The sequence below is a fragment of the Lotus japonicus genome, chromosome 2 (genome assembly GCF_012489685.1).
Source record: "Lotus japonicus ecotype B-129 chromosome 2, LjGifu_v1.2".
NCBI classification, from domain to species: domain Eukaryota; kingdom Viridiplantae; phylum Streptophyta; class Magnoliopsida; order Fabales; family Fabaceae; genus Lotus; species Lotus japonicus.
In genome coordinates, this window is record NC_080042.1 from 90967068 (window position 1) to 90979172 (window position 12105).

Genomic DNA, 12105 nt, shown 5'->3' on the forward strand with positions numbered 1-12105 from the left:
AAAGGTTTGCATACCATACAGGTCCCACTAAGGGACACTTGAGAGGTGGATGGACCATGATCATCAATGAATACATGCCCCAAAATTTAAAAAGATTGACCTGATCGATCTGTTATAGATGCTAGAGGAGGGAGGTTAGGGGCATAAACAGTTGGAATGGAATGTTTTGCCGGTTATGTTGTGACACAAAGTTATGGCATCAGGGCCCCATTGGGCGCAAAGGGTGAATTTAGTAGGAGGCGCTTCCTTTGCTTGCAATTGCATATGTAAGAGATATAAATGGATTCTCTTTTTTTTTTTGCTACTGATATAAATGGATTCTCTTGTCAGTGGATTTTTTAGCTACTGTACTAGCTAAGCTTGTGAACAGAGGTTATGTATGAGGTAATTTTATTCACTTTCAAAGAATTAAGAAATTATATAACTCTTTACAAATCAAGATTTTTATATAAAGCCAAAAAGTCACTAAAATGGTACAAGGAGTACCCAATTTTTTTTTAAAATTAAAAAACACAATAAAAAATGACCCTAAAGATAATCACCGTGAAATACATCATTTAGCTTTGCTGGTAAATTTGATTTCGCACAATGTTCTCAAAGGTGTTCAAGAGTTATAACATATTTATGGGTGAGTTTGACTGTCGTTAAATACAACATATGATTTGGCGGTTGTTGAAGCTGTCGCGAAATGTTTTTAAAAGATTATATTTAGAACACATTTAGGGCGGTTGGAATTGCCGCTAAATAAACCCTAAATAAATGGAGGTGGTTTGCATTGGTTTTCTAAACCACCACTAAATCTTTCATCACTTATGTTTTTCGAAGGTTACAAACCGCAGAAGAATTCCTTTTTTGTTGTAGTGATTAATGTGTAGAAAAACTTAACATAGTTTAATTTTTCAATTAAGAGGATCAACCTTCGAGAAGTTAGCAATTTCATATGTCAAATGATATGAGCATCACTATATATGGTCCTATTATACTTGATCCTGAAGCTAACACAGACATAAAAATGGGTTGACTTTGATTATTCGCATAAAGGATTGAAAGAATAGATGCAGATTCTTAATTGGAAAGCATATTTTAATGAACTTGGTACTTGGTAGAGTAGTATAAGTTTATTTTTGATTAATTAGAACGCCTAAGATAGCAGGTATTTGTTGAACGAATACTCAACCCTCTCTATATCGGATATTTTCATAAATTTCTTCATCAATATATGCTACTAATAATTTTCTAAAAACCCCACTTTTAATTTTATATGCAACCACTTCAATTTTATTATGAACCTGTCTCTGAACATCTTTCATAGTAGGGACTTATCACATGGGATAAACTGAAATTAAAATGTAATGACAATATTTATCTGTAATTTTCTTTATTGTAGTGTAAATAAGAGGATATCCATCCCATGTAGTTTGGTTTATTGAACTGATATGAGCTTTGGGCTTAAAGCCCATCAACGCACTCCGGTGGAGTCACAGAGTTCCGTGCCTTGTCTTGACAGTAGTCATAGATCATGTAGTTTTGACGAGCCCACTTGTACCTTCGGATGTCAAATGAAGGAATATCCCGGTACCCAATAATTGGGTTTGTGGTACAGTTTTCAGGCCCGCCTGGCAGTGGGCACCCTTCTATGTAAAAGTCCTTGTAATAAGCAATAAAAGGTGCCTTGCTCCAATCAATTTTCTCTAACCCACCTCTTGTTGCCCAACCTGCTGCCCATAGTGTGCAATACACTCCCATGGGTTGCTTCGATGGGTATGGTATTCCATTCTCTTCATTGTTCTTGTACACTCTAATGGGAACATCATCAACATAGAATCTGCATGTATATATTGAGATTTTAATGAGTCCCACATTGATTATATATGAATGAGTATGAATAACGGTAAGGTATATATATCTTACCTAATTTGGTGTTGATTCCACGAAATAGTATAAAGGTGGAAGTCTGCAGTAGGATCAAACCAGAGGTAGAACTGTTGTTCTCTATCACCTTTCCCGTTACTATAAATGTTAGTCTGAACTGCGTAAGGCTGCCCACTACGATTCCCTAAGAACTCGAAATCGAGTTCGTCGCGTCTCGTGTCCGTGTCAAGTTCAACTGCATAGAGTATATGCATGCCACAATCAATCCAAGCGTTTTATAACTTAAATGACTTAGATTTCATCGGCTTAATTTCAGCAATTTTTTTATTGAAAAGATGAGTGTGTGAATGTGTGATTAAGAATTAAATTAAGACTCACGTAAAGTGAGGTAACAGTCCCAGCAGAATCGCCCGCGTTAAGCTTGATATTTGCGCTGACTTTGCCAAACATGTACTTACTTTTGGATCCAATGCCACTACCTAGAGAAAGTTGAGGTGAAAAAGAGAGTGTGAGCAAATCAAATCAAATGCTAACGCGCGAAGTATGAATAATGCCAAACATGTACTTACTTTAATCACTTATTACTCACCAGAATTTTGGTCTAACATGAGTTGGATGGTGTTGCCTTCATCAATTTGCTTGACATGAGAATCATCTGACCAAGTGATTCGAAAGCCTTCCTGAAAAGTAAGGTAGGGTGAGGGTCCTCCCCAAACAAACACAGCAGATACGAGAATCCATAATGCTGATAACAGAACAAATACACCAATGTTATTTCCTGCCATGGACATGTTTGAATATTGTGTTTGAATTGGAATGGAAGTGGGAGGAGACGAAGTGTCTTATTTATAGGATGAAGAACGCTGCACTGCAGCAATGAAATGGAAACCATCACAACAGCTTAATTGCCTTAATTTCATCTTGCTTATGGTAAGCATTCATCAAGCACAATGTCCATACTTGGGACCTCTTTTATCCTCTGCTTCCCACTGAATATGAAGAATTAATGACTCCAACATTCAACTGTTTTTTTTTTCTTATTGCGTGTTCAAATTTTCAAGTAAAGATGATATGGGTGGTAAGACTTTTAAGCATGAGATGATCCTATCTATATAGTGTTATTTTTTATCCTCTTCTGTGATTTTTATTTTGAAGACATTGCAAATCTCAGAGGACAACTCAATAAAATAGCTATCGTAGTTGTTATCAAATTAATTCATAACTTTATAAAGTAAATACGTACTCGTCAAACAGCCAACTTATACTAATTAATTTTGCGTATGATTTCGGACATTGGTTCTGTGCGAAATTTTTTAGTGGAAGTTTTGGTATGACTTTAATTAATTGCACATAGTGACGAATTTGAAGGATCTTAGCTGGAATGCAAGAATGATCATCAGAAGATAAGTTGAAATATAAAAAAGGGAGAGTGCTTCAACAGTTTAAAATTGCGTATGTGACATGAAATGAGAGCGAGTTTTTTTTATGTGGTAACTCCACATCTCAACTTCATATTTAATTTATTATTAAAATAAGACCCACCCATTCCGTGAGATATGATTACTTTGTAAGATGGTTGAGAGATCAGAAAATATAATAATAATAATAATAATAATAATAATAATAATAATAATAAAATAATTGTGCTACCCTGAACACACTTCTCAAGTTTATGCTGCTTCCAAGGTTTTTACTTATCTTGTTCTGTGATTATTACTGGAACCTAATTCTTGCATAGGACAGATGATTGAAAATTCATCAGAACATATGAAAGTTACAGTGTATTTAGATTGGTTGGTGATGCGCACACAATCTAAATTCTAAATCACCTTAATTTCATAAGCTGCACTTTGTACATTCAGGCTAGAAGTGATTATGGGATTTAGTACTCCTGAAGAAAATGACAAGACAAGCAAAAGTGGGGGAAGGTGCTATGTAAACATCAGTCCTGGTTATTTAGTTGGTAGCATATAGACAGTATAAAGTATAAACACATCAGAAGTGATTGGCAGGGCCTCATGTGATTTCATAATGATAGATTGAAAAGATAATACCATAATGTTGAGCCAAAGATTAATGTTCTTTCCTCTTTCCAGCATACAAACACAGAGGGGAATATCGCCTTATATATATGGTGGGACTCCTCTTATGACACACTACACTCAAAATAAGAATAAATGAAGGTTACACCTCACACATTCCCAGTTTCTTAACATATTAAAAACCAAAGCAAAAAATGGAGGAGTGAAACAATTGTATAAGTATAATGTATCTGTAAAACAAATGAAAAACCAAAAATCTACAGCTGTTAATGCATGTCTCTTACTTGGAGATTGTCCCTTACATCTGGTGACAGTATTGGCTTTTTGCTGTTTCAAAATTCTAGTTGTCTTATATTTGAGTAGTTGGAAACAACACAACAAACAAAAACATCATATCTCCACTCAAAACTTTACATTACATATGTGTATCTAATCTATATTGTCTTTATCTTATTAATTCTTAATTAATGTGATGAGACACAAAATTCACATGCACTGCATTCAAAAGTGATTCTGAAGATTGAATTGATTTTATTTTAGGGAGAAGCTTCTCTGAGTAGGATTTAGGTGCTAGAATTGATTCTAAGGTAAAATAAGTTGATCCAAAATATGAATTTGTGGTTCTAATGATTATGCATCAATTATGATATACTCTTGGATTGTTGTATAGATAAATAGAGAGAGGCTCGTGACCCGAAGGAGAGGGCTGTTTCCCTTTTGGGAGCTCCTCCTCTGCATTTTTCTCATTTGTCTTTCTATGTTCCATCACTTCAATATATAGAAAGCTCTTTAGCAATATATTGCTCCTTACTTCCTATGTTCTGATTGAGTTAGTGCTGTTTGCTTCATCCTATTCTTTCTTGATCAACCTTCTCTAACTCCATCCATTTTCATTTGTCTACCTCCCTATACACCTGAAATGAGGCGTGATCATGGTGTCATTTGTGATCAAAGGCTCAATTTTGTTACCCTTTCTCTTCTCTTTCTGATCATTTCAAGCTGGACTATTGAAGGTATATTAGTGATTCTCACTGCTTCCAAATTAAAAACCAGCTCCAACTAACATTGTCTTTTCTTTGATTCTTATAGGGAGAAAGACTTTCAAACAGAATGATTTTTACCAGGTACAATTCAGCTTATTTTAAAAATGTTTTCTAGCTTCTGTTGATTGTGATGATTAGTGAATTGTGCAGACAATAGTTGATGAGAAGGCGATGGCGAGGGCACAGATAGGTTCAAGGCCACCAAATTGTGAGACAAGGTGCAGGACCTGTAAACACTGTGAGGCCATTCAGGTGCCTACAAATCCCAAATCACATAACCACCAGATGAAGCCCTCAATGGTGTCCACAGTGGCTTATACTAAAGGAGATGACGGATCTAATTACAAGCCCATGAGTTGGAAGTGCAAATGTGGGAACCTCATTTTCAATCCCTGATGCCAAGTGTTCCACAATATTGTAGTTCATTTAGATAATTAATCTGAAGCATGACTAGTCTACTTCCTCATACTCCACTTGCTTCATTAAGTTCATTTCACTAAGCTGTTTATGTATGGATATATGTTATGCATGCGGATTAAAATAAAAAGTGATCTCAAAACTTTTTTTTATAAATTGAGATGAAAGTTCGTTCTTCATAAATGATTGTTCAATACCATTGTTCAACTCTCTACTTTAAGCTGATTGAATTTGGCTCTTTCATAGTGAGAAATGCATATTAAATAGTAAATTAATTATACGCTCCCAATTTGTAATACATATGCTATATGCATGTATTTAATTACAATAGTAATAATTGATTAATTAAGAAATCATCTGCTTTTACTTTATTATAATGCACCTTCTAAAGTGCATCACGAACAAGTTCGCCTCAGTGTGGCTTAACAAAAAGTGCATCTCGCACTTGAGTGCACAATGCTAGTAGAATCACTATATAATTAGGAGTGAATCTTCTAATCATGTCACATGTTATATTAAAATCTGTGTTCATGTTTATTTTTACTATTATTTCTTAATATTTAACTACACATAAAAACAGATTGACAAAATTTGTAGCGGGTATTGTATTTGTATGGTCAAACGGCAATGGGCACTGATAACATTATAACAAGTCAGAGAAGGGAAGCAGTGTATATGATATCCAAAATGGCCTGCAATTTTTTCCAATAACATGTTGGTGAACTACTGTTTCCGTGAATACAGGGAGATTGTTAGTTGGAAGGAAACTCAAGTTTGTGATTTCTATTCAAAATGACAAGACGATAACGAGTTTCAATCTTGTACCTCTTGATTGGTATATCAACAGTAAGAATGCAGGAGATCAGATGCTGTTTTGAGCTTAGCATAATTGGTGGAGACCTGGAGTGTTTCACATGCACTGTTTCCTTTTCTCATTTTAGGAGTTGAAGTGATGGAACAGAACAGCTTCTAGCACTTGTCTCTTCCACATGTTTGAGCCACAAACATCTATGTCATGATGCGACTAACTCTTCCAACATGTGTTTTTTTCGCTCACAATAGTCGAACTCATGGGAATCACATATATATTACCTACCTCAACAGGAGAACATGTTTCTTCACCATAGGAGGTGTACAAGTTTTATGAGAACAAATTAACCTTTTTCTCTTGTAGCAGATTGATGAGCAATCAATTGTGAGTAAGAAATTTCACAGTGGATTAAATTTTGTTGAGAAACTTATAGATGAGAGGGGCTCGTACACTAAATGGCTTATGTTTCGAGTGAAAGATATGGTGTTTAATTCATTTGTCTTGTTTATTCTTAGCCAAAGTGGAGATCTCGCAGAATTTTATGCATCTTACATCCAACATCAAGCTAAATTAAAATGCTTGAAATGAAAGTGGTGAGAACTTGCACTGATCCATGTAATTCTGTGTAGTGTAGGGTGTGATGATATATGAGTGAGTTGAATTCAGAATTGATTGATTTGTGCAGATATCCTTGCATAAATATGATGTGCAACAGTGTTGGTTTTCAAAAATCCACTTGTCGTGAATTGAATGAGAATCTCATGTGCACAACTTGTATTCTATGAGCTTAACTTGTTGACAGAGCAGAACAAGGCATATTTAGATAGTTATGCAACTTCCCAAAATTAGATGGAGTATGAAATGTGGGTCTGTTTTGAGACACACACACCCAACATGAAAAAAGGCCAATTCTATAACTGCAGGAAAACCAATGTGCATGTGATGTGATTCGGTATCTGTACAATTTTCTGCTCTCTCAGTTAAGAAGGACAAATAGTGATAAGATCACTAAAAACTTGAAACCTATAGCCAAAATAAATAATTATAAACTAGTGATTATATGAAACCTTATAAAATGCTATCACCTAAGAAGAAGACTACACAAAGTTAAATGTTTGGTTCTTAGTTGAAAACCATATTCGGTGCACTGAAGTGTGAGATTGTGTATTATGAGTCTTTGTAACGCACGTGATAGGAAACCATGACCTTCATCTGCATTCACTTGAGTTCAACTTAAAACCATACATGCACAAGCGATAATAATGGTTTGTGGTCTGAGTTCAGATCAACCTAAGGCCTAAGGGGAAGAACTGAAGAAGAATATGTGAGTACAGTTGAATGAGAGGTGAATTTATTCAAATCCACTTAGATAGAGATAGAAGTGGAATAGAGAGAAAACAAAAAAAAATGATTGAAAGTTGGATAGGATCAGTTGACAAGAACATCCTACCCTACGGTAAACTCATAACTGATAAAAGAGAATGTTGGTGCAAAGGTCAAGAAGGTAGAGGCAACTGAAAATCTTGGGACCACTGGAAGAAGAAAAAGGAATAATTCAGATTCCAATATTCCCGTACTTTTTCCTCTCAAGTTTGGTGTGGCCAAACTGTGATGTGCTGAGCTGAACTACACAACAATCGTACTCTAGTTCCCATCTGATGCTGATGGCCAACAGCAACACTAGAGTGTTAAGTTATTTGGCTGTATAAGAAGCGGAAGAAAAGATAAATGTATTTTTACAATGGGCGAATCAGGAACTTATGGGGCAAAGTGAGCAATCGGAAGAATTTTCATAATAAAGAAAAGTATATTGTTTTGCTTTTGTCTGAAAATTGAAGGATATCAGAAATCAGCATTAAGAATGAGAAAATATTCGATGTTTTCACTACGAATGGTTCTCTAATATATAGCAAACAGCAATAGCATGGTTGTCCAAAGCTTAGGACTGACCATATAATAACTAATCTTAATGATACAGTTATGCATCTGTTTGGACAGTATTATGGTGGAACAAATTTTGGAAGAACATCATATTTTGCTTAATACTATGAAGCTCTTTCAGATCAAATATGGTTAGGCCTGCTGGACTTGGACCTCAATAAATATTAAATTTTGGTCACTCTTGCCTGGGAAGCAGAATGTTGAGCTTTAGGAAGTAGAACAAAGCTGTATATATGTCCACCTTATGTGCTTTTGTGCAAAGATTTAGGTCAAAATGGGGGATCACTTGCTAGACTAGCATACTGCTCTGAAACTTCGCCATAAAACTTTGTTATGGCCTTATGGGGTTAAGAATCCATTTCAACCACTTTCAATCAGCAAGTTAAAAAACCATGTTCTTTCTTCAGCAACCATTTTTGACAGATCAGTAAGATGCTATTCAAAGGCGGGGTTCTATTGGTGCCCCATGCCTATTACTCGATTACTTATGCAGATCCTATTTCTGGGACCAAATAAAGAAGAAACACAAAAGCTTAAGCGTTTTCGGATCACAATCTTGAAACCACTATTTCTAATCTGGAGGAGGAAGAGTGTATCTGTTTATGAGAAGTTTATCTGAAACTAGACTAATGCTTACACAGATCAATCCATATAGTACGATTATGTGTTCATAAAAACCAGTGACATCCATCCCTTGAAACAATCAGTGCATCCACCAGGTCAAATTATAACTACACTGTAACTTTAAGGTGCAAGATTACAACTACAATCTGAGTCTCAAGAACTCCAACCAAAATCACACTTTACCAAACTGTGTGGCTCTTTGCTGCTTGGCAAAATTATGTGTGAAATGCAAACAAAGGACAAACCAACTTAAAACAGGATATACAACTCCAACTCCCTATAGTATAAGCATGCTACCTAAATTGGATTGACTTATGAGTTAGGAAACTTGCATTACCTGAACCAGAAGCACCTAATATGTATAGATGATGATATTTACAAACACCAGCTTCCCACTTTTCAACCACAGGGTAAGTATGAGCACAAATCATCTAACTATGACTTAAACAGAAAAAGGATGCAACTACAAAGCTAAAACTACATAGAGAATATTATATAGCATAAGATGGCCTAGACCTCAGGAAACAGAACTCTCAGACACACAAAAAAAACACTTTGAAATATATATGGTCAAAAGCTCACAATACAACATTTCGTAGATATGAGCTGTATTGAGCAAAACAGCTGCATATTTACTTATAATGAAGGAAATAAGGATCGATAACAGAAAGAAGTTTGATAGGAACCAGCCAAAGCTGAAGAAAGAAAACACTGATTATATAGAAGTAACACCCAGGTTATCGAGAGAACCTGGACAAAAATTGTCACTTATTCATGTATTTGTCATTAGAAATTGAGTCTTAAAGTAAACTATAATTTGAAACTGATGTTTTCCATTAAGATCCATGGCACAAATGAAATTGAACTCAGAACTACATGCTAAAGATACTAAAACCCCTTTGACATCAACTTATACATGTTGACAGCAAGATGAAACGTAATTTATGTGAATCAAGCCAAGAGTGTAACCAATGACCAAGGTTGTGTTCAGTTCTAAATTGGTGGTATTCAAGAACTTCAGACTCTGGTCACTTGAGGAAAATAAAGTAACATACTGCAGATAAAATAGCCAAGCAAATTTAAAAGTTGGCAATGGCTTATGGAAGTCATTTATTCTGTTATCATCATCTAGTTTCATAATAAGGTAGCAGAATGTATTCAACACCAAGAGTACACCATACGTAATTGGCCAGATGTATTAAAGATTCAGCAAAGCACAAAAAAACAACACAAAATCAAAACTTGATAAAGCTTACAAGCATCATGAGTGCTTATTCTACCATCATTATCTATTTCAGGTAATTGCCAATGAAACACACATAATACCATAAAGTTATTAACTTATTATACATAATCATTTATATCATGTTTCATCCTAAACTACCTATCGTGATTCTCAACATGATTCTAAAAGGCTACCAGGAAGGCGGATGGCAAATACTCAGTGCTGTGCCCATTGAATATCCTTGATGTTGATACCTTCCTTGACCATTTCATAAAGCGGACTCATCTCCCTCAACTTCTCCACTTGATGAACCGTGAGCTGAATTGCCCTGTCGATTTCAGCCTCTGTAGTGAACCTCCCAATACCAAACCTAATGGAAGTGTGAGCCATGTCCTCTTCGACTCCCAATGCTCTCAACACATAAGAAGGCTCCAAACTAGCGCTAGTGCAGGCGCTACCACTGGAGACAGCAACCTCCTTCAACCCCATAAGCAAACTCTCCCCTTCAACATAGGCAAATGACAAATTCAGATTCCCAGCATAACGCCTTTCCATGCTCCCATTCACCACAACCCCATCAAGCTTCTCTCTAATCCCATTAAGCAACCGCTCTTGCAATGCAGAAATCCTCTTCTCATCATATTCCATCTCCTTCATAGCCACCTCGCACGCCGCACCCATCCCCACAACCAAAGGAGTAGGAATCGTCCCACTTCGAATCCCTCTCTCTTGCCCACCACCATTCATCTGAGGCTCCACGCGAATCCTCGGCCTCCTCCTAAGATACAATGCCCCAACCCCTTTAGGCCCATAAATCTTATGCCCGCTCAACGACATCAAACTCACATTCCACTTCTCCACATCAACAGGAACCTTCCCCAAAGCCTGAGCCGCATCGGTATGAAACGGAACATTGAACTCCTTGCAAATCCTCCCAATCTCCTCCATCGGTTGAAACACCCCAATCTCGTTATTCACCGCCATCACCGAAACAAGCCCAGTATCAGGCCTAATCGCCGCCCTAAGCTTCTCCAAATCAACCAACCCATCAGACTCAACCGGAAGATAGGTAACATCAAAACCCTCCTGCTGAAGATGGCGGCATGAATCCAAAACGCACTTGTGCTCAGTCTGGGTCGTTATCACGTGCCGCTTCTTCTCCTTGTAGAAATGCAACACACCCTTTATCGAGATGTTGTTGGACTCGGTGGCGCCGGAGGTAAACACTATTTCCTTGGGGGAAGCGCCAATTAGAGACGCCACCTGAGCGCGAGCGTTCTCGACGGCTTCATCGGATTCCCAGCCATAGAAGTGGGTGCGAGAGTGAGGGTTTCCATAGCGGGAGATATAGAAGGGGAGCATCGCGTCGAGGACTCGAGGGTCCACCGGTGATGTGGCTTGCACGTCGAGGTAGAGGGGTCTTCCGGCGATTTTGACTCCCTTCATCGTCAGGCCAGCCGATTCGTCATGGTGTTGTTGGGGCTCTGCCGCTGCTGCTGCCGCCGTGGAGAGAAAGTGTCGGCGGAGGAGTTGGGTGGGTTTTGTGAGGTGGTGACGGAGGGTGGAAGCAAGTAGCTTAGAGGTCATTGGATCGTTGAGATTAGTCCCACACTTTCCTTATCGGATTGGCGAAGTGAGAAAGAGGAAGATGAGAAAGACCTAATTTATGTTTGTTGGGGTTTTGAAGAGAGATAGGAACAGAACAAATATATATATTTCCCCACTTTTGGGGAATCACTCGTGTCATCACATTGTCCAAAGTTAAACCGTCTCTCTCTTAACATTAATTGATAAGTTTATTTATACTAATTTTTAGTTAGAAATTGTAAGTTGTTTAACTAGTTGATTTGGGTAATAGTTTTTTGATACAATTAGGATAGGATGGGTGAACTTATGTAAGGTGCTCGTGTTGGACATATTTTTCTTTTTCTCTTAAACACACTCAAGCAGTTGGTTCGGTGAAACTTGACAGAGTTCAAATTTTGATGCCTCACAACCCTTAAAAAATTATGTGTTTAATTTTTATTGCTAATGTAAGAGTTGTTTTAGTGGATGATAAGTAAATACCTTTGTAAATCGCTTATAGTTTTTAATGCATGTCTTGACACGTGGTAGTGTTCAAAGGAAAAT

At 37.0% G+C, this 12105-nt stretch overlaps 3 protein-coding genes across 3 annotated transcripts; 1 reads left to right on the forward strand and 2 right to left on the reverse strand.

Moving 5' to 3' along the window:
- Positions 1 to 1152: 1152 nt before the first annotated feature.
- On the reverse strand, positions 1153 to 2912 carry LOC130735860 (probable xyloglucan endotransglucosylase/hydrolase protein 6). Its single transcript, XM_057587736.1, has 4 exons — positions 2462 to 2912; positions 2247 to 2351; positions 1912 to 2107; positions 1153 to 1825 (listed from the first exon to the last, which is right to left on the reverse strand). Exons 1-4 carry the CDS (start codon positions 2661 to 2663, stop codon positions 1450 to 1452), a joined length of 879 nt encoding a protein of 292 aa, XP_057443719.1. The 5' UTR covers positions 2664 to 2912; the 3' UTR covers positions 1153 to 1449.
- A 1599-nt stretch (positions 2913 to 4511) lies between these two features.
- On the forward strand, positions 4512 to 5655 carry LOC130735861 (EPIDERMAL PATTERNING FACTOR-like protein 2). The gene is made up of 3 exons (XM_057587737.1): positions 4512 to 4927; positions 5004 to 5038; positions 5108 to 5655. Exons 1-3 carry the CDS (start codon positions 4834 to 4836, stop codon positions 5351 to 5353), a joined length of 375 nt encoding a protein of 124 aa, XP_057443720.1. The 5' UTR covers positions 4512 to 4833; the 3' UTR covers positions 5354 to 5655.
- A 4273-nt stretch (positions 5656 to 9928) lies between these two features.
- Positions 9929 to 11717, reverse strand: LOC130740945 (cysteine desulfurase, mitochondrial). Its single transcript, XM_057593678.1, has one exon. The coding sequence runs from the start codon at positions 11560 to 11562 to the stop codon at positions 10192 to 10194; it is 1371 nt and encodes a 456-aa protein (XP_057449661.1). The 5' UTR covers positions 11563 to 11717; the 3' UTR covers positions 9929 to 10191.
- Between the last annotated feature and the right edge of the window lie 388 nt (positions 11718 to 12105).